The following is a 24,010-nucleotide window of genomic DNA, read 5'->3' as shown; positions in this document are numbered from 1 at the left end:
ACGATTCATTTTAGATTAATAAAGATATGTTTTGCGTCTACTTTCTAAATGCAAGAGATATTAATTATTTACAAATACTTAACAAGGAAGTTAAGGAAACTATCTTTACCAAGGGTTCCGAAGATAAATCGCTAAGCTCTGGATGTTCTATAGGCAACATAGGTCGAGGGAACCCGTTGTTAAGTAAAATGTTTAATTTCCCGAAAAAATACTTATACAAAATTTGATCGTCGATTTAAAGATGAAAATGCGTAAATTTTTTTCCACCATTCTCTTGAAGGTGTCTCTTCGAAGGACACTACAAATTTTAAACCTACTTTTCTAATTAGCAAAAAGAAAAATTTATCCATTCTTTAAAAAACATATTTTGTGTCATGGTACAGTTTCCCAACAAAAGCTAAAAGTACGTAACTTGTTTATTTGCTATACAGAGATTACCGGATCGTAATATTTTAAATACAGCTAAATCATTCTTATTAAAAAGAATTTTACATCATAATCTAAAATAGATTTTTTTGTTCCTAATATTGCGCGTTATACTTGCTAAACCCATCATTGCCTGTAAATCCCTGTAGGGAAAGCTTCATTTATAAATTGCAATAAACAATTCTGAATTCAAGGCATGCAGATTGCAGAGCCCTTTTCGCCTTTATCTAATCCATAAAAGTTCGTTAATCGTTAGCCTTAACATTGAAACAGCAGCACTTGCACCGTGATATGAAAACGAAATGATTGCGCACTTGATACAGTGTGGAATTATTTCAAGATATTACAAGCTTTATGTTGAAGCAGAAATGAAAAGGTTATAATTTCAATTTTATTTTCATACAAATTGAAAAACTATTCTAGTAATCATGTAATATCATTTCATTTGTTAAAGAACTCTTAGAAACAATTTAAATGTATAGGACCTTTCTATAATAGTGACATAAAGCTATATTATCATAATAACACGCATTGGTTCCTTTATAGCACTGTAATAATGGAATTAACCATGACGGATAAACTGCACTGTAGTTTTATAAAATATGTAACATATTTCTGGTTTTCTAAAGTTTAAACATTTTAAAAGTGTCATATTAAAACATGTTTTTAACATGACAATTATCCAATTATAAAGTGTAAAGATTAATTATGTAGATTAACCAAAACTATTATATTCTTGTTTACATTGTTGTTCTTTGTTAATTCATCAGATTTTGTTTAATTAATCTTCTAATTAATTAATTAAACGGATCCTTATTATAAAATAAAATTTTTTTACTTTTTGATTAAAATGTAATGAAATATCAAAGGGACTTGACTCAGACAAACAAAATATGTCTTGCAGATTAACCCATTGAGAACCTAGTTCAGATTTTATTTGTTAATTATCAACCATTCACGATTGTCGGACATTGCGCTTAGGAGTTCCAGCGGAATGGAAAAAATGCGCAAAATCTTTTATCCACCGCAAAATTTCACATTTTTGGCCCTTCCTTGTGTGTGAAAAATTTCGCGTTTTGCGCGGAATTCTGCGTGAACTGTGCAAATGCGGAAGTTGCACGAGATAGGAGAGGTTGCGAAAATTGGTACTAGACAAAAACTTGCTTTCAATGAAAACACAAACTGGGCCTTATAAAAATAAGTTCTTTACAAATTCTTTGGGTTGTTATTTCGTGAGACCCGTGCAAAAATAATCAAATTTACAGAAAATACTGTATTTATCTTCATTTTAGTAATTACAATGGTTTCAGGGTTAATGCCCAGACAAGAAGGTTCTAGACTAGTTTATTCTTCTGCTGCAGCGTTGCTCAGTAATCAACCTTGCCGTTGGATCAAACCGTTCTGGAAAAACAAGTTCCAATTGTTGAACCCGGTGCTGGTTCTCCTGTTAAACCTGGAGCTAGATCTCAGTCCTGATGAACCAGAAGTTAGAGGAGTTTTTCTTCCTGTTCGTCGTCCTGGGACGGATAATCCTTGAACCTGGGAGTTTGAACCGCAGCCTCTGCTGTTAGGAGGACAACTATCCGACTTCGGAGGCAGGTAGAGGACTTCAGGTTGAGGAGGAGGTTTGTTACAGTCTGGGTCAAATCCGCAACCAGGAGTATGGCATTGGAGTTCACAGTTACCATTACTCTGGAACCCTGGTCTACAGCTTGATGGACATGCAGGAGCAGCGGTTGTTGTTGGCGCTGTAGTTGTTGTTGTTGTAGCTCTTGTAGTTGTTTGGGGTGCTGGTGTTGTTAGCGGCTGTGGAGGATCATATGGAGGAGGTTCACAATCCGGATCAAAGTTACATTCTGGAATATCACATTCCTCTTGACAGATACCGTTACTCTGGAAGCCTGGAGTACAGGTACTAGGACAAACTGGAGCATTACAATCAGGATCAAATCCACACTCAGGAATATTGCACTGGGGTTCACAAACCTTGTTGCTCTGGTATCCAAACCCACAAGACCTAGGACAGGATGGGGCAGCTGTGGTAGTTGTTGTTGTTGTTGGTGGTGCTGTTGTTGTTGGTGGTGGTTGGCACACCGGTACTCCACATTCCTCAGCATATTGATTACACCGTGGATCACAAACTCCCCTGGTTTTAGCATCTAGACAGGATCTAGGGCAGGAGGTATCCTGAGACGGAGGAGAACCTTCTTCCTTCCCCTGGTTGTCAGGTTTACGATCAGAATCTGAGAATGGGTTGAGACCGGACTCATCAGACGGGACGTAACACCATTTCTTTATCACGGGTTTTGAAACTTTCCTGGGGTTTTTGAGGGACCTGGAGCAGATCTCCTTAGGTACATCTACACAGGACTCTGCTGGTTTAAGCTGAGGAACTAGTTTAGTCACGTGTTTACAGGACTGCCTGGGCTCAAGGGAACATTCCTCCTCAGGTTTCTCCGAGATTATAGTCTTAGTGGTTTCAAAACATTCCTGGGGACCTGGGACCGTGGGACAGGAGCTGGGACCACACAGTTCTACAGGGACCTTCTGGCAGGAGGTCTGAGGACTATATTTAGTTACAGACTTCTTGTTTACGTCACATCGTTGAATTGGCCAATTAGAACACTCCTGCAACAAAACATTCATCTTTATTTGTTTTGTTTTGTCTGACTGCTCCTTTGTGTTCAGCTGTCAACACGGATGAACCGACGGGCCCACATTTTTATGGCAACCCACATGACAAAATTTTGAAAATTTCTTTTCTTTTGAAAATGCGCAATTAAAATAGAATAATCCGCGAAAATTTAAGAATCAATACAAATGGCGACTTTATGAGCAATAGTTAACTAGAAGCTAAAATTGTTAAGAGAAAAGGAAGCACCAACAAGCCTATATAATAATATAATATTGGCTTGTTTTTTTGTATGTATTTAATCTTTAAAACGCCTGAACTGATTGGGCCCGGCCTATATTTTTGCATGGCTTCTTTCATGACACATTTACCTGAGATGTAGTATATCCACTAGTAACATCATTACATTTTGTTTCAACATCACTTCTACATTCTGCAACATCATCTTCTACCTAGAAAATAGAAAAACTTTAAAATATACATTTTAAGAATATCTCAAAAAAACTTTTCATAACACTATTCCAAATTTAAATATTTGATTTAGATTTTCAATATACGTGACAAAGTTATTTTGTAATGTGCAATACACTTTTTTATATAAATCTATGTTTTGAAGATAATGATAATGGAGTTTATCTTTAAACTTCATTATTTTATATTTTTTAAATTTTCTTTTCATCTAGATTCAAAAGAATAAAAAATAATAATTTTAAACAATGGCATAGTCGTTTTTCATCTTTAGGAAAATAAATAAACAGAAAAAGGGAAAAACAAACTCCCATCTAATTCTGTGAATCTCCAAATCCTTAAAAAAATTATGAAAACTTTTCAATTTTGACCCCAATAGATGATTACTATTGGTCGACACAATTCTGATTTCCAAAATATCCGGCCATGATTCAAATTAAGAGATGTCCCATTAAATATGGGATTAAAGTGCAACTTTTACATCGTCTTTACTACGCGGCAAAAGGTAGGACACATTTTAAAATCTTCAAAGACTTACAAAGTACACACCTGGTGTTCATGCTGTACTGTCTGACACTCACTAGTGTACTCTGTACTGCAAACAACTGGACCGGGTACACTGCAGTCTTTAACCAAACTTTCTCTGTAGAAAAACAAGGTTTAGGGAACATGTGGACGTAATTTCTAGTAAACCTTCATTTAAAGAGTGACATTTCCCATTCTCAAGAGTACCCTTTGAACCTTGGTCTGATTAAAGATGGCGGAAATATCCCTAAGTTTGTCGATAAAGTTTGAGTGGATGGAAAATGAACTGTAACCTCAGATTTCCAGGCACTCTATTTGCATAGATAAGTCATCTTTTGTATCACCCCTTAAACGGAAAGTCACTTGAAGTTAGATTTAAAGTTCATGGTTTAAAATATTATTATAGTGAAAGATCAAGAACGCAATTATTAATAAGAATTATTCTTTTACGTCATTATTGCGTACACTTTCTGAGAAGAATGGGAAAACTTCTGCGAAATCTTGATTTACAAGGGGAGGGGATTCACCGGTATAAGTGAAAATAGGAAAACGTTGATTTTGTGCAAAATTATAGCACTTACTTAGTGACCTTTTACGGATACGGATAAGATAAGTTTTTATTTTTTTTTTATTTTGAATAGCTTTTGAAGAAAATCATTTTGGAAACAGCCAATATAAACAAGATTGATTTAGTGTTTAGTGGAGTAAAGTTGATTCTGAGATTTTAACATTATGTGTTATCATATGAAAGAGCAAAGAGAAAAAACGTTGGCTTATAAACCTGCATATTTCCACTGTAGCATTGAATGCTGTTGGAGAATATTTAATAAAACAATTCTTCTTGTAATTATCCTCGCACTCCTCCTCCTGTTGGGCAGTGTAGCTGGTGGAGTAGGATATGTGACACCTCCTGTCGTAGGAGTGGTCACATTCAAGTACTTCGTCGTATTCAGTCTCCTCTTCCATCACAATCTGAAAAAATCAAGTAGTTTTAGATTTATTTATCTAGTTATTCATCCTTTCACCTAATTATTTAAATTGTCATTTCATCCTTTCACCTAATTATTTAACTTGTCCTTTCATCCTTTCACTTTATTATTCATCTTGTCCTTTCATCCTTTCACCTAATTATTTAACTTGTCCTTTCATCCTTTCACCCAATTATTTAACTTCTCCTTTCATCCTGTCACCTTATTATTTAACTTTTATCCTTTCACCTAATTATTTAACTTTTCCCTTTATTCTTTCACCTTATTATTCATCTTGTCCTTTCAACCTTTGACCCAATTATTTAACTTGTCCTTTCATCCTTTCACCTAATTATTTAACTTGTCCTTTCATCCTTTCATTGGAATTTGGCATAAATCATGTTTTGAACTCAAAGAATGTATATTTCAATTTGAACTCTACTATTTTGTTTTATGCAGATATATAAATATCTATGTGGAGGTGAAGAATATTACAATGTTATTGCTAGCTAGGCAGTAACAAGAGCAATATATATGTGAAGGTGAAGAATATTATGATGTTATTGCGAGCTAGGTTGTAACAGGAGCAATACCTATGTGAAGGTGATGAATATTACAATGTTATTGCTAGCTAGGTAGTAACAAGAGCAATATCTATGTAGAGGTGAAGAAAATTATGATGTTATTGTTAGGGAGGTAGTAACAAGAGCAATATCTATGTGGAGGTGAGAATATTACAATTTTATTGCTAGCTAGGTTGTAACAAGAGCAATATCTATGTGGAGGTGAAGACAATTATGATGATTGTTGCTAGCTAGGTAGTAACAGGAGCAATATATTTATGTGGAGGTGAAGAAAATTATGAAGTTATTACTAGCTAGGTAGTAACCGGAGCAATATATTTATGTGGAGGTGAAAAAATTATGATGTTATTGCTAAGGAGGTAGTAACAGGAGTAATATATTTATGTGGAGGTGAAGAAAATTATGATGTTATTGCTAAGGAGGTAGTAACAGGAGCAATATATTTATGTAGAGGTGAAGAAAGTTATGATGTTATTGCTAGCTAGGCAGTAATAGGAGTAATATATTTATGTGGAGGTGAAGAAAATTATGATGTTATTGCTAAGGAGGTAGTAACAGGAGCAATACAATTATGTGGAGGTGAAGAAAGTTACGATGTTATTGCTAGCTAGGCAGTAATAGGAGTAATATATTTATGTGGAGGTGAAAAAAATTATGATGTAATTACTGTCCGAATTGCTGGCTGGCTAGGTAACAGAAGCAGCATGCAATATTTTGGTTCAAGACTGATATTTGTTTCACAAATATTATTCAACAAACTATTTTACAGATTTTTAAGACAACGTAATATTTTAGATTTCTTTGAAAAATATTTTATGAGTTTACAAAGCAATATTTTATAATATTTCGATATTTTTATGAAAACAAGTGAAATTTTTTAAATGTTGTTTAAATAAGGGATTTTTATAAAGTTTATTTAGAAGAAACCATTAATTTAAAGAGTTATGCACAATCACAATTTGACATCATTTAAACCTTTGTCTCCATAAAAATGAAGATAAATTGCTTTTCTTTCTAAAGTTTAATTTTAAATTAAGGATTGCAGCAAAGATTGATAAGAAAACTCAATTCCTCTCGTTGGTATGGTATAGGAGGAATAAGAGCTATTAGTTCAACAACACTTCACTATCAATGTCAACATGGACCCTAGCTCGTCAACTATCAATGTTAACATGGACACGATCTCATAAACTATCAATGTCAACACAGACACGATCTCATAAACTATTAATGCTAACACGGACACAATCTCATAAACTATCAATGTCAACATGGACAAGATCTTATGAACTATCAATGTCAACATGGACACCATCTCGTAAACTATCAACATCAACACGGACACGATCTCATAAACTATTAATGTCAACATGGACAAGATCTCATAAACTATTAATGTCAACACGGACAAGATCTCATAAACTATTAATGTCAACACGGACACGATCTCATAAACTATCAATGTCAACACAGACACGATCTCATAAACTATTAATGCTAACACGGACACAATCTCATAAACTATCAATGTCAACATGGACAAGATCTTATGAACTATCAATGTCAACATGGACACCATCTCGTAAACTATCAACATCAACACGGACACGATCTCATAAACTATTAATGTCAACATGGACAAGATCTCATAAACTATTAATGTCAACACGGACAAGATCTCATAAACTATTAATGTCAACACGGTCACGATCTCATAAACTATCAATGTCAATACAGACACAATCTTGTAAACTATCAAAGTCAACATGGAAACAATCTCATAATCTACCAACCAATGTCAATACAAAAACGATCTCATAAACTATCAATCTCAACACAAACACGATCTCATAAACTATCAATCTTTACACGGACACAATCTGGTACACTATCAATGCCAACATGGACACAATCTCATGAACGCGTTTGCTAAACGAGGAACAATTACTTCTCTTGCTGTAATCTAAATAGAGTCTATTCCAACTAACGTGTATTTAGATATCTATGTTACAGGTTAAGTTCATATACGTATTCACAAGATTTGCGCGGATATATATATAGGAGTAGTTAAGCTAATCACAATACAGGTTTTACAGACGTATCTAGGTAGGTTAATTGCATTACAAGTTTTGCGTAGTTAATGATAAGTGCATGTAGATTTACAGACAATGTACAACGTAATATATTTAGGTTCAGGTTAACAAATATAGAGATTGCTACGATATTTGCTACATTATCATTATCATTTTTATCATTCTTGTTTATCTATAAAACTACTAATCTATCTGCATCTATCTATCTATCTATCTATCTATCTATCTATCTATCTATCTATCTATCTATCTATCTATCTATCTATCTATCTATCTATCTATCTATCTATATATCTATTAAACTGACCTTGTCAATGCATCGCTGACCAGCCTGAGCAACTTTATTGAAGTTGACCGAAACCTCGTCTTCTGTCTGCCTAAATTAAATGAAAATTATTGAAATCTAAATGTACATACTTTTCTTGTCTGAGTGTTTGTTTGTCTGTTTGTATCCAATAAACGTCAAAGCGGCTGAACCGATCCGGCCCAAATTTTTTGTGGGACCTCACATGGCCCCAGGGAAGGAATAAGGATGCTCAAAATAACAAAAAAGGTGTCCAAAAGTTTTTTTTCTTGTAAAATTTTAAAAATGCCTGAAAAAAAATCTTGAAATCCACGAACTGTTTTTGTTTTTAATATGTACAAAGAGAAAATGCTCACAGACAGCTAAAATTTAAAGTCAAAATAAAGATGAGCGATGCGATTACATGGATGCACCCTAAAAGTCCAGTTAGTTTAATATAGATATATGTATTATATTACTTAAAGGATACAATTCAACAAAATCTGAAATTGGAATTGTTTTATTAAATATTATTTATTTTAGATAACCTAAGTATTCAAAGAGGCTTTATGAGCTCGAGAGTTAAAAAGATTAAGAAATACATTTGTAAAATTGTTTATATATTTATCTACGTGGATCAGAATTTTTGCACTAAAAATAACAAAGAACAAAATGTACATTTTACATGCTTCAAATAGCACAATTTCATTTCTTTTTCATGAAAGAGAAAATATTTGATTAATATTGAAATCACATTTAGAAATAGGAACACAGTTCCTTCTAAAATCAAGAAAACATTTTTTAGAAAACAATGATCTGCGGTCCCGGTCAAGTGTTCGAATCATTAGACTTAAATCAAGGTAAAAACATCTTTATTCATGTTTTCTGAATACGTACAATTCTAGAAACTAAATAAACCAATCTACTATCTTTTGAAGTTTAGAAAAATACATTGCAGGATCGACGAAAAAACATTTTTCCTATTTTCGTTGTATGGTAGCTGCAGACTTAAAAGATACTACACATAATTCAAAATACAAGAACTTAAAAATCTTGTTTTGTGGATTAAAAAGTTCAGGAGCGCCCTGGAAGATAGTATTTTATTTGATTTTTTTAATAAGATGAAAAGAAAAAGAATTGAATGGTTGAAAAGGAAAAAGAACATTTTCCATCAATCGTTAATTTAAGAATTATTTTACTTGTTTATGAAATTATCAAATTGACATTTCAGTCGTAAATTTTGTATTTGGTAAGTTATCTCGTAAATTTTATATATGGTAAGTTATCTCGTAAATTTTGTATTTGGTAAGTTATCTAGTAAATTTTGTATTTGGTAAGCTATCTTATATATCTATATCTATAAAGATTTCTTTAAATTAATTTTAAATTTCTAAATTCATTACAAATGATGTATGAATTATTAAAATTCTTTATTGCATTTTTTGTAATTTTTTTCGTTGAAGAATAAATAATGTTAAAATTTTGAGTTAGTTAATCCATAAATTTCATGCCAGGTATGTACGTAACAAAATCAGTCATGCTATGTTCTGTTATTTAAAATCAATCTAAGCAAAACAAACTTTAAGCCTTAAAGGGACTGTAAACGTAATTTCAAGCGATGGACAAATTAACAGATTTTCGACATTTTTGATTGAGTTAAAGTTTTAAGGATACCGTTGTGCATTGTCATCTTTGCATGGTGGGTCCCTTTAAATGCGTTTAATTTAAAGCAAACAGGACTCAACAAAAATATAGATCTATAGATAGATAAGTCTATTTTATAATGTACGATAACGGATTCATTTTGAATGAATTTAATTCGAGTAGCATATGCTAGAACTTGGTTATATTCTGAAGCCAGGAATTGCAATGTCATGTAATCTCAAGTAATCTTGTATATAACTTACCTCATTAATCCTTGAAAGGGTAAAGTAATAATAACTGTCATATGGCTATAATGATAATTCATAAATTTTTAAAATTTATTTTAATATCGACGTACTCTTAAAAACCTTAAAGGGACGGTAAGCGTAACTTCAAGGGACCCTGCATTAAAATATGACAAAGCCCGTTTTACTAGGTTTAAAAGTGTTGGAATTTGATAATTCCAATATGTTTTCCTGCAGTAGAAATGCGGAAGTCACTTTTGTAGAGAAACCAGAAATGAAAATATACGTCCATTATTCAGAACTACAAACATTAATATCTAATTCATACCTTATCGGACAAAGTTTTTAAGAGTACTGTTTTGAATAAGGCATTTTCCTCTTTAAATGCAGGCTCGTTCATTTTATGATAAGTAATAAAAAATATTTATGTTTAAACGGGCAAAAGATTAGACCACATATAATGATGACCTATTATAACTCTTCAAATTGCAAAATATAAATATAAAATAAGGTTTTCTACATTAACGTAATCATGTAAAGTATTTTTTAAAAACGTGGTAACGAAAAGAAATAACAATACAGCAACAGGAAACCATTAAGTAGCTGAATACTCATCTCAAACTCTGAAATTTTTATTCCTTCACCTCTAATTAAAATAAATTTTACGTTTGATTGAAATATTTCATTTTTAATCATCTAAACACTAGCTGAAGGGCCCGGCGTTGCCCGTAAAAAAAATTGAAAGAAAATTGAAAAAAAAATTTGGAAAAAAATGTTGAAAATTTTATTATATAGATAATAATCATAAAGCTAGTAATAGAGTCTTTGTCACAAACTCAATTATTCTAATCCTTATATCTTCGAAACCTTATGATGTAAACCCTTGATATCTTAAACTTCGATTATTTAATCTAACATTATTCATAGATTGAAATATCAAAGGTCTAAGCAAAGATATAGAAATTACAAAATCAGATTTTTTTTACTAAGACTCAATTCCTTTAACCTTCTCCTTCTTTCTAGTGGAGTGAGCCTTAAATATATTTTGATATTTCAAGCTTTGATTATATAATTATAAATGGTAATTGAGTCACTAATTCGAGGTCGTCTTTGTTAAGAATTAGCATTGTAATGCTAGCATTTATTTTATGAAAAAAGGATGTACAATGTGTTTATCATGTTTTTGCAAGATGATTAGTGAAGACATATAAATTTACACGACATTATTTTAAAAAAAAATGGGAATAGGCAAATTGAGTTTGATGAGAGTAATCAGTTCCTCTGCGAAATATATCTTTTAAAAAATTTGATCTTCGCTTTTAAACCCTTTCGTTTTGCTCTCTGTAAAATTTTAAAAATATTTTGATCCTAATTTAAATATTCAAATCTTACCTGGAGATCAGATTATCTCGTATTCCCTCAGCAAGGTTGAAAGGGAATGAATTAACCAAGGATCTGTCCTCTCTCAGCTCCCTTCTCCACCTAGAACCATCCTCTCTCCCCTCCCCTAGATCAGGGTAGCTGGAGAACAAGCTCAGTAGAACACAACACCATCTCAACTAGAAAATCAGAGCTAAAAACTTTAGAATGGTTCTTGTTGAGATTAATACTTTATCTCCTCTTTTTGTTAATCTGCAGATTAATATAATCTTTACTTTTATATCCAGGAAAGTCTAAAAATAACCCAATTAGAGTGTCGTTTGCATAAACCGAACAGCCAATCAGAAGCCGGGAAATTTTCCGAGATAACTCTCATTGGTTGGAATTTAGCAGGGGATAGCCAAAAGATATGATTAAGTAGAAAATCAAAAGTGTCCACAGTAAATATTGAGATTAAGCGAACGGGACTAAGGGTATCTAACACAAGAGTTTCCAGACCTGAAAAATTTAGATTGAGATTTCCTTAATCCCGTTCTGTTAATTAATCAGGAGATTAAGTAGAAGAGGAGAACAAGCATTATTTAATCTGAAGATTAAGAAAAACAGGAGATCAAGCATTGATCTCAATATCCACCATACTAAAGTTTTCATCTCAGTTCAGTTCGTTTTTTTAGAAAAGTTTCGTTGAATCTTAGTACAAATCTTTTGAAGAGAATTATCTGCTTATTGTTTGGAATTGTTTAAGCTTTTTTTTCCCCTTAATTGGGACAAAATAAATATGCTGTACCTACTTCACTGATTATTTTATCATCACTCACTATTTACCAAAATGTCATTTTTCTATTGACAATTTCCTGATCAAACTTGTACAACATTGCAGTTATAGTTATGTAGCTCTGAATCAAAATGTATAGATTTAATCATCTCTAGTAGTTACAGTGATTACCGAGTCATTGTTTTTAAGTTAATCATATTTCAAAACTTTAGTATTTGCACTTTGCTTCGTATATTGCTTTAATCTAATAATAAAAATAGTTCTAGTTTAAACTTATAACTCTAATTGTATCTTATCATTAGCTTGGGAACCCAGTATTGCGCAGTTTACTCATAGTTACTCCCGCCATTTACCTGCACTTGATCTTTAATTACGATTTTAGCTATATTTCCCGATAAAAGTCGACCTACTTAACTAAGAATCTCAAAACCATACCAAAACATTCCCGTGGCTCTCCCGAGTCCCCCACTCAAAATTTGATGCAAATTGGACCAGGGGTTCCCGAGTTATGATCGGACAAACAAACTAACAGATAGACAGACACCATAACAAACACACAGAGATTACGACTTTATATATATCTAGATAACTGTTGTTTGAGTGGAATCTTATGACTCTTTTTTAAATGAATGTAAATTAAATCTGATAAATGTTATTAAATCTTCTAGATCTCACCGTAACTTTCCCATTGTACTCATAGTATCATAAGTACAATCGTAACTTTGAAATTTGGTTCTAGCTTGAACTATGAATGTTGAAATATTTTAGTTGCAACTTTAAATTGTTTGAATTGTATTTTTGAATCTAGAATCTAGATGTTTAATCTGTATCCCGTTATCCTATTCGGTTTAGATGTATAGAAGAAGCTAGATTATATTTCGACCGCACCTCCTCCCCTCTAGCTACAGATACCACAGTATTTAACAATTTCATATTGCATTGCAATCGCAACTTTAATAACTGATTGATTAATCGCAACTATTGTCTTAAAGGGATTGCAGAAGTAATTCCCAGTGATCTTTAAGTTCCATGCCAGATTCACAGTATGGTACCAATTAAGCAAAACTGTAAAATGATTCTTGTTTTTCTGTATGAACATTTATAAGTTTTTATGGCTGTTCTCTAAAAAGTTTGCCTCCGAATTTATGCAGCAAAAAAGATGGAAATTGAGAGATATCATATCTTCCTGATTGGTAATCCGATAAAGGGTACCGTTGTGAATTAGGCTTTAAATTGGAGGTCATTAAAATTAATCCTACAGCCCAGTTAAGACCATGACACAAATTGTGATTAAAACACAGAAAAAGGATGCATGGTTCAAAAGATTAAGTTGAATAATTACGAATCTACTTCAAGCCGCACACTAAGCCATGTCTATTGTCTAGTGATTTAAGTAATGAATTTGAAAACCATGCATAATGAAAGTCGCCGTAATATTCTAATTCAACATCGTTGCAATAACATCTGGAATTTAAAAATTCCTTAAAAGTGGAAGCTTTTTTTCAAAACTAACAATTCCATAAACTTCCCTTGCGGTTATGAGTTGCCACAAAAGATAGGGCACATTCGGTTTAGACGTTTATTTAATGAATTATTCTTTGGTGTGTCTATAAAATCGGTAACAATAATTCATAATTGCATCAAATTTATCCAAAATCCCTGCCCCGGGCCTTGGTTTGTACAATTTATCGACCTGAAGACTATACAGCATACATCAATACTTCATACTTTATCCACTATTAATTGTAAAGCAGAGGCAGAAATCAAGATTTACGGTGGAAAAAAAGCACATTATATTTTATGCTATTGGATGTGGCTTGATGATTTTTTTATGTTCATGTTCAGGGAGCACGTAAAATTAATGGACATTTTTATGTCAACGAGTTTAGGATTCTACATTTTATTTTAAACATGCATAAATTACACAGGCGGCAAAATGACAGAACCTTAAATCTATAAATGCTGTTTACAGTACAGGGTGTAAAACAAAATTTTAAGATTTCAATAATTCAGTTTTTATACATATGTTTAATGGCGTTTACTTTAAAAAATGAGAAACTTTCTGTCGAGTTGAAAAAATGTTCAAAAATGTTCGTGATTAAATTGTATTTCAGTAACATTTTTAAGCAATTACAGTATTTTTTTAACGCAAGAAAAATCAACTGCATAAATTCTTCTTCATTTTTATCAGATTTTGTTACCAGGCAGCTAGCTTTGATTGTCTGAAATACCATTTTAAATATTTTATCTAGTCGAGATGATTTTGAAATGAAAGAAAATGAAAGACATTGAAAATTTGAATATTCAAATCTAAAAATAAATAAAATGTTTAAACCAAGATAATGCTAAATGAATCTACGACAAGTAAAGACCAAAAAACAATCAATTTGGGCAAGTAAATAAAATAAAATTAAGAATTAATGGCAACTATTTTTCATTGATCCAAGTTTTATTTCGAACTCTAAAACGAAGGAACTGATATATATCTAATTGCATCCTGCTGGTGTAAACCTTTCTATTTTATACTATTTTATCTATATATGAGTGGAGAAAATCTGAATTTGTGGCAAAAACCCGATTCCTTACGGAAGAGAATGAGCCTTGAAAAAATGGCTGAGGCGGATAATCAGAATAATTAGAATGAAATATTTTGATATAATTGAGGGGTGATATTCTCTAGAACCATAACCTGAGGATGAAATTAATATTTGGATACCGATTAACCTCAGTCTAAACTTTTGAATTAGAAGATATACATGAAACCAACCAAGAGATGAGTAAAGGCACTTCACGTGGATATACATGAAACCAACCAAGAGATGAGTAAAGGCACTTCACGTGACCCTCTATGTAAAAATGACAACACTAGATTCACAACAGTACCCTGTAAACCTTTAAGCCTGTGAGAGGAAAATAAACCTGTAAACCAATTAAAGATTCAAAAGTTTCGCCCTCTGTTAAACATTTAATGAGTTTTGCAACTATTCGTCAGGTTTTGCACTAAACTGTATTTGTATGCACTTCTATGAGTGCACCCTATTCAAGTTGACTAGACAATATATGCATCTATCATTATAAAGTATTTAAGTACATTAGAAAAAACACAGCACATCTGCTTACTATTTCATCGTAGGCGTCTACTGGGAAGGGGGCTATGGGGGATCAGCTCCCCCCCTGGATGAGTAACTATGGTTTCCAAAGAGGTGTTAGGCCCCAACGGGTGCTGAGACCCCCCCCCCCCCAGGAAAAAATTAAGCCTCCCCTGGACATATCCCTGTGTACGCCCTGTATTTATTTTAAAAGGAAATTAGCTGACAAACTGTGAAAATGATATGTTTAAAAATAACCCTAGATCTCTACTCATCCTTTTCATATCATCACCTAATATCTCTTTTAAATGTTCCTTTCGACTGCGATTGCGTTTTGGTTTATAACTTAATCATTTTAAAAGTAACGGACCTGTCTTTTCACTTTTTCATTTTATTTAATAAGGATTGGCCGAAAAAAATGTAAAAGAGAAACCTTATGTTCAGTTAGTCAAATTGTGATCTAAAGTCACAACTTGCCGGGTTAAGGACCGAACTGTTAAATCTGCGTGCAGCGTTAATGTTTATTGTTCCAGTGTGGGTTGAATATTTGACGTTGATACGGTAAACCAAGCTAAACAATGAAGAGACGCGACGGAACGAATTTAATTATGTTTACCTAATCTTAATTCGATTTCAAGTCTGAGACTTAAAGAGACAGTCATTGTAACTTCTACTAACATCCATAAATCCTATTTAAACCTTTATCTCAATATTAATGTGGAAGATATTGTCATTTTCCTAGCATAAAAAGATAAATTCAGAAAATTTCCTTCATTACTTATTTACAGCCGAAATCCTTAAATCACTTTTAAAAAACAACACGATTTTAAAGCATTAATTTTTTAAAGATAAGAACATGGATATCTCATTCGTTCTTACTCATACAAAGCTTTTCACTATTACTAGTCACTATTTTTGATCATGGAAAATATCAGCATTTTCAATTTTTTAATAAGCTACTTTACGGATATAGAATATTTACTGGACAACCAAACCTTCTCGTGATGTATTTAGTAACCGGGAAAATCCTTCTGTCCTTGAACCACCATATTGTGAGATGCGTTGTCAACTATAATTCTATAAAAGAATTCATCTTGTTGCCGAGGGAAGCTTAAATCCGTCTTCTTTAGTTACGCTAAACTAAGTAAATGAGAAGTTATAGAGTACATTAGAGCCAGGAGTTACGCTAAACCAAGTAAATGAGAAGCATAGAGTACATTAGAGCAAGAAGTTACGCTAAACCAAGTAAATGGAGTATAGAGTACATTAGAGCAAGAAGTTACGCTAAACCAAGTAAATGAGAAGCATAGAGTACATTAGAGCAAGAAGTTACGCTAAACCAAGTAAATGAGAAGCATAGAGTACATTAGAGCAAGAAGTTACGCTAAACCAAGTAAATGAGAAGCATAGAGTACATTAGAGCAAGAAGTTACACTAAAACAAGTAAATGAGGAGTATAGAGTACATTAGAGCAAGGAGTTACGCTAAATCAATTAAATGCGAATTATATAGAGTACATGAGAACCCGGAGTTACGCTAAACCAAGTAAATGAGGAGTATAGAGTACATTAGAGCAAGGAGTTACGCTAAACCAAGTAAATGAGAAGCATAGAGTTCATTAGAGCAAGGAGTTAAGCTAAACCAAGTAAATGAGAAGCATAGAGTACATCAGAGCAAGGTGTTAAGCTTAACAAGTAAATAAGAAGTATAAAGTACATTAGAGCAAGGAGTTACGCTATACCAAGTAAATGAGAAGCATAGAATACATTAGAGCAAGGAGTTACTCTAAACTAAGTAAATGAGGAGTATAGAGTACATTAGAGCAAGGAGTTTTGTTAAACTAAGTAAATGAGGAGTATAGAGTAAATTAGAGCAAAGTGTTACGCTGAATCAAGGAAATGACGAGTATAGAGCCAGGAGTTGCACATTCATAAGGTGTGTCAATGTTTTCAACGTTTGCTACATTTTTTCAATTTTAATTCTGTCAGCGTTAAATGTGCAAAAGGAACTGAGTTTTTGCCACAAACTCTAGTTTTCTTATCACTTTATCTTTGCAATCTGATGATGTACACCTTTGATATTTTTAAACTTAGACTATTTTATAGTCGTAGTTTGAAAATATCAAAGATATAAAAAATAATGGATTTGGGTTGCAAAGATAAAGGGATTTGAAAACCAGAGTTTGAGACGTACAATCCTTACTTCTTATTAACATTTAATTAGAAGGACCATTCTTCATTATCTTGGAACCTAAACTTTTTTGCATTTAACAAAGGCATAAAGCAAATTTTAAACAAAGATTAACCAATCCTGGGAATCCAATTTCTTACCTTTTGTATTTTTATTTTTATTTTTAGTTGAAAATTCTCCTTCTCATTTTACTTTCATAATTGTCCTATTTTAGTCATAATATTAAGATTAATATTCTAATATACCAACTGTTCAAGAGAAATATCATAGTTAGATTTAATGTAAGACACGGTTTATCTTTAAATCGTGAAAAAAATGAGAATTCTAAAGGATTTGAGTCTTAAAAACAAACTCAAATTTTCTAATACCTGTATATTTAAAGCCAGATGGTATAAACCTCTGAAATTTCAAACTTAGATCATTTGATCTAACAGAATTCAAAGACTACAACATTGGGTTGCAAAGATATAACATTATAACATTTCAGTATGTGGCAAAGACTCAATTCCCTTACAAAGACTTTAAGCATAATTTCAAGTGACCTTACATAAAAAGAGGGCAATGTCTGATTTACAACGGTACCGTAATGTAAATAACTTATTATTATAAGTTCATAAAAATGAGTGTTTTTCTCACACTCAAATATTATAATTCTTATATCTGTGTAACCTGAGGACGTAAACCTTTGATATTTCCAACTTGCATTATTTGATTAGAAAACCAGAGTTTGCGCCAAAGACTCAATTTTTTAATTCTTTATAATAACATTGTTTTATTTAAAGGGACTGTAAAGGAAAAAATGAAAGGGGGTATAGGATGAGACCTAAGAATCGCAGGAGTTGAATGATACATATAAGACATCTATCTGATGTTACTGTCTCGAGAAATTAATATAAAACTGTGTCAAATTTATGCGGAAATCCATGTATATGCAATTTTGTATAAAAGTTTTGTATTAAACAGATCATATTCAACAAATATGTAACCAATCAGAAAACGTTTATTTCCCACAGGAGCCTGAGAATCTCAGGTTTGCTCCTATTATAGTTTTTAATTTTGATTTTGCATTTTGAATAGATATAATTGATTGATATTGATATTGATTGATTGATATTATTAAATCGTTGTCACGTGGTACACACGGAAATCACGTGACCAGAGTACTGCAATGCCATTGGCTGAAGTTTTGGTGACGTAATACGGACTATATGGATTAAATGTAATAATATAATTAATTATATCTATTAAAAAAGCAAAATGAAAATAAAATAACTATTACTAGAGCAAACCTGAGATTCTCAGGTTTCTGTAGGATATGGTCTTTTTCAGATTAGTTTCGTATTTGCTGAATATTAACTGTTTAATACTACAACTTTTATACAAAATTGCTTATATATGAATTTTCGTATAAAGGAGTTGAGTTTTTGTCACAAACTCTGATTTTCTAATTTTTATATCTTTGTAACCCAATGTCGTAGACGTTAGATATTTCAAACTATTAATACTTATAAATAAAATAATCTAAGTTTGAAATATCACAGGTTTGCACCATCAGGTTGCAAAGATAATGGGATCAGAAAATTTGAGTTTGTGGCAAAAACTCAATTCCTTTGACACAGTTTTATATCAATTTCATGAGACAGGAACATCAGATAGATGTCTTATATGTATCATTCATCGCCTGAGATTCTCAAGTTTCATCCTATACCCTCTTTCATTTTTCCTTTACAGTCCCTTTAAGATTTAAAGTATAATTAGGTAATCAAGAAGTTCGGACAATTTTTTCAGCTAAACTATAATTATATTTTCAGCTAAACTATGATTATATTTTCAGCTAAACTATGATTATATTTTCAGCTAAACTATGATTATATTTTCAGCTATACTATGATTATATTTTCAGTATACTATGATTATATTTTGAGCTAAACTGTGATTATATTTTCAGCTAAACTATGATTATATTTTCAGTATACTATGATTATATTTTCAGCTAAACTATAATTATATTTTCAGCTAAACTATGATTATATTTTCACCTATACTGTGATTATATTTTCAGCTAAACTATGATTATATTTTCAGCTAAACTATGATTATATTTTCAGCTAAACTGTGATTATATTTTCAGCTAAACTATGATTATATTTTCAGCTAAACTGTGATTATATTTTCAGCTAAACTATGATTATATTTTCAGCTAAACTATGATTATATTTTCAGCTAAACTATGATTATATTTTCAGTATACTATGATTATATTTTCAGCTATACTATGATTATATTTTCAGCTAAACTATGATTATATTTTCAGCTAAACTATGATTATATTTTCAGCTATACTATGATTATATTTTCAGCTAAACTATGATTATATTTTCAGTATACTATGATTATATTTTCAGCTAAACTATGATTATATTTTCAGCTATACTATGATTATATTTTCAGCTAAACTATGATTATATTTTCGGCTAAACTATGATTATATTTTCGGCTAAACTATGATTATATTTTCAGCTAAACTATGATTATATTTTCAGTTAAACTATGATTTTTTAACTTATATCACTAGAGTGTGAAGTGCCTGTGAGCCAGGATTTACACTTAGTTAATCATTATCTGAGAGTTTCTTATTTACAAGAATAAATAAAATTATATTTTCTCCGAATAATCATCAAGATATAATTGTTACGCTTCTTGGACGCACTTAACGTTAACTACTATTATTAATGTAAATATATTTGCTGATATTAAGATAAGATGTTTACAATACATCTCCATTTAAAGAGGTCGATTTACAATGGTATATATCAAACTTTGATCTGATCATAAATGTAGAAGATATGGTAGCTTTTGGTTATATTGTATTTATAGGAACAAACCTGTATATTACTTTTATTGAAAACCATTGTTTTATTGTACACATTTGTGTTTACTGTTTGGCACTGATTTCAGGATTTGACTCTTATTTGATAATGAGATAGATATAGATAGATGGGTACTCCAGTTTCAATTTCTATTGGTTCTGAATGATCAACAAGCACGTGACTGAACCCTGATTGGATCAGACTCATTCATATACCGGAAAAAATAAACAAAGACGAGAGAAACCGTGCAATTGAAAATAACCAATTTATCAAAGAGAAAGCATGGAATCATATTAATCCTTGATAAGACAATTCTTTTAAGGGAACTGTTGAGAATCGAACATGTCGCTCTTATGTGATGGGTCACTTGAAATTACATTGACAGTCCCTTTCTATGATAAAATATTCTTAAACCTAGAGAGAATCACAACCATATACAAAGAATGTGTCATTCTCACAAAGAACAGGAAAATATTAAGAACAGATGAACCCCACCTTTATATTTTCCAAATTTTCCAAATTGCATACACTCTGCCCCCCCCTCCCTCCCCTCTAGTTTAAATAATTATGTGACTTAGGGATTAAGACTAACCAGGAGTTGTATTTATAACATAGATGCCGACCAAAAATTATTTAAAGGGAGTGTTCGCGAAAAATGAACGGGGGTATAGGCTTACGGCGAAAAATAAGCGCTTTTGATCGCTACTAATCTTACTTCTATCATATCATATTATATCATATCGATCCAATCCATCCTCTTCCTAAAACATCTTATTATCTATCTATCCTCGCCAATCAATTAATGCAATTTATATTTAAATAATTTGCATGTCTGTCTGTCTGTTTGTAAACATCAAAACAGTTCTACGAAATCGGGTTCCAATGCGCGAAAATCAGAGTTTGTAGCAAAAAGTCAGTTTAAAAAAATTTTGCCAAAAAAAATATAAATATTTATTAATTTTTAAGATGCACTAATTTAAACATAAAAATCCGCGAAAATTGAAAAGTTAAAGGGGGTCGCGATATGCTCCATTAGGCTAGTTTTATATATTTCAATATGCCCCCAGATCATAAAGGAATTGAGTTTTTGCCAATATCTTTGTAACCCTATGTCATAGACCTTAGACATTTCAAACTATGAAATCTGTTAGATCAAATAATCTAAGTTTGAAATATCAAAGGTGTACACCATTAGGTTGTATAGATATAGGTATAAGAAAATTTGAGTTTGTGTCAAAAACTCAATTTCTTTCAATCCTATCACAGTATGATCAACTTTTTAGACCTAATTAACCGACTTTGAAGTTTGGTCCGTCCCTTTTTTACCTTGACAACCGGTTTATACTTTTTGTTGAATATTTCAAAGTTGCAAAGCACTTTTTTAGCTTCAGTTTAAAATGAAAATTTGAAAAAATCTTAAATTAGGTTTAGTGTTAGAAACATTCATATTTTTAACGTATAAAACACCCATCAATTCATCCAACTTAATGTTTAATGAACGATTTTTCCCTTTATTTTTAAAAATGTTTTTCTTTTTAGCGTTCTTTTTTCATTTCCTTTCTTCATTCTCTTCATTCTTAAATATACCATATCTTGAATTTAACAAGTTGCAATCTACGATCTTTTTATTTTTAACAACATGAAGGAACAGATTTTTAAAAAGAATTTCATGTTTTTAACCAGTAACCGGATCTTTAATCTAATTATGTAAGAAACTCTGAAATAAAAACTCTAAAAAGTGATGCAAACAGATGAAGAATAAATTCTGATATCATCAATGAAGAAATAAAATTCTGTCAGAAAATAAGATTTAGAATTTTACCAGTGTTGTTTGGTGTTATACTATTTTACTTAAACCATACAAAGGAATTGAGTCTTTGCCGCAAACTCTGATTTTCTGATCCCTTTATCTTATTAACTAATTGTTCTTTACATAGCTTTCAAAAACTTGAATCAAGAGAAACCTATTGAAATCAACAATTTTGCATCCACAATTTTAGGAATTGGACTTTACTAACCTATTTTGAACAATAAACATGGAGAACTGAACTTTCCATGGACTGCAGGTGTAATTTCAAGGCACTCCACAGGCAAAGATGACAATGCCTGATTTACAACGGTACCCTTAGAAGCTGATCAATGACAATTTTAAACACAAATACATGGATATCTAATTCATACTTGATCAGACATAGTTTTAAGGGTATCGTTGTAAAACGGGCATTGTCATCTTTGCATGTAGACTAAGAGTCACCTGAAATTACGCTTACAGTTCCTTGAAAGAACTAAACAAGGAGAACTGAACTTAAAGAGCCTAACAGAGGAGAGCTAAATTTAAAGAAGAAACCATTAAAATCTGAACCCAACGAAGTATGGTTCGAATACTAGATATCCGAACCCGAATTATGGTTCTAATACTGATATTTTCTGTTGATCCTACCAACCTTGTGCATGGTGTGGATGAGCTGGTTGGACTGAGAAGGATCTGCGCGCAGATGAGCAATAAAATTCTTAGCTTCGGTGACCAAGTTCATACCATCCGGGATCGAGGGANGGCTAAATGGCAGAGTTTTTCTGTAGATTTTGTGGAAATATTGTTCATTTTTTCCCCGCGGCACAAACCAGTAGTTCTTTAGAATCCAATAATTTAATAAGATGAATATCTATAGAGGAAACCTTGTATAAGAAACCTTGTAGAGTAAACCTTGTAGAGTAAACCTTGTAAAGGAAACCTTGTAAAGGAAACCTTGAAGAAGAAACCTTGTAGAGAAAACTTTGTAGAGTAAACCTTGTAGAGGAAACCTTGTAGAGGAAACCTTGTAAAGGAAACCTAGAAGAAGAAACCTAGAAGAAGAAACCTAGAAGAAGAAACCTAGAAGAAGAAACCGAGAAGAAGAAACCTTGTAGAGGAAACCCAGTAGAGGAAACCTTGCAGAGGAAACATTGTGGAGGAAACCTTCTAGAGGATACCTTCAAGAGGAAACATTGTAGAGGAAACCTAGAATAGGAAACCTTGTAGAGAAAGCCTTGCAGAAGAGGAAACCTTGTAGAGGAAACCTAGAAGAAGAAACCTAGAAGAAGAAACCTAGAAGAAGAAACCTTGTAGAGGAAACCCAGTAGAGGAAACCTAGAAGAAAAAACCTTCTAGAGGAAACCTTGTAGAGGAAACCTTCTTGAGGAAACATTGCAGAGGAAACCTAGAATAGGAAACCTAATAAAGCTAACCTTGCAGAAAAAAACTTGTAGAGGAAACCTTTTAGAGGAAACCATGTAGAGGAAATCTAGAAGAGGAAACCTAGTAGAAGAAACCTTGCAGAAGGAACATTCCAGAGGAAACCTTCTAGAGGAAACCTTGTAGAGGAAACCTTGTAGAGGAAACCTTGTAGAGGAAACCTTGTAAATGAAACCTAGTAGAAAAAAACCTTTTAGAGGAAACCTTGTACAGGAAACCTAATAGAGGAAACCTTGCAGAAGGAACCTTCCGGAGGAAACCTTCTAGAGGAAACCTTCTAGAGGAAACCTTGTAGAGGAAACGTTGCAAATGAAACCTAGTAGAAAAAACTTTGTAGAGGAAACCTTGTAGAGAAAACCTCGTAGAGGAAACCTTGTAGAGACAACCTTGTAGAAGAAACCTTGTAGAGGAAACCTTGTAGAGAAAACCTTGTAGAGGAAACCTCGTAGAGGAAATCTCGTAGAGGGAACCTCGTAGAGGAAACCTAGTAGAGGAAATCTTGTAGAGAAAACCTTATAGAAGAAACCTTGTAGAGGATACCTAGTTATAGATGAAGCCCTTTAGAGGAAACCTAGTAGAAGAAACCTTGCAGAGAAAACCTTGTAG

General features: G+C 32.2%; 1 protein-coding gene across 1 annotated transcript; it reads right to left on the bottom strand.

Annotated features, from left to right (window-relative positions):
* Positions 1 to 1,684: 1,684 nt before the first annotated feature.
* Positions 1,685 to 22,716, bottom strand: LOC111699336 (rho GTPase-activating protein gacK). Its single transcript, XM_023469990.1, has 7 exons — positions 22,617 to 22,716; positions 11,261 to 11,427; positions 8,004 to 8,073; positions 4,833 to 5,023; positions 4,076 to 4,169; positions 3,430 to 3,510; positions 1,685 to 3,054 (listed from the first exon to the last, which is right to left on the bottom strand). Exons 1-7 carry the CDS (start codon positions 22,704 to 22,706, stop codon positions 1,801 to 1,803), a joined length of 1,947 nt encoding a protein of 648 aa, XP_023325758.1. The 5' UTR covers positions 22,707 to 22,716; the 3' UTR covers positions 1,685 to 1,800.
* Between the last annotated feature and the right edge of the window lie 1,294 nt (positions 22,717 to 24,010).

This window comes from Eurytemora carolleeae, unplaced genomic scaffold, assembly GCF_000591075.1.
Source record: "Eurytemora carolleeae unplaced genomic scaffold, Eaff_2.0 scaffold25, whole genome shotgun sequence".
NCBI classification, from domain to species: Eukaryota; Metazoa; Arthropoda; class Copepoda; order Calanoida; family Temoridae; genus Eurytemora; species Eurytemora carolleeae.
The sequence above is the reverse complement of the archived record's forward strand: the minus strand, read 5'-3'. Positions and strand labels throughout refer to the sequence as shown.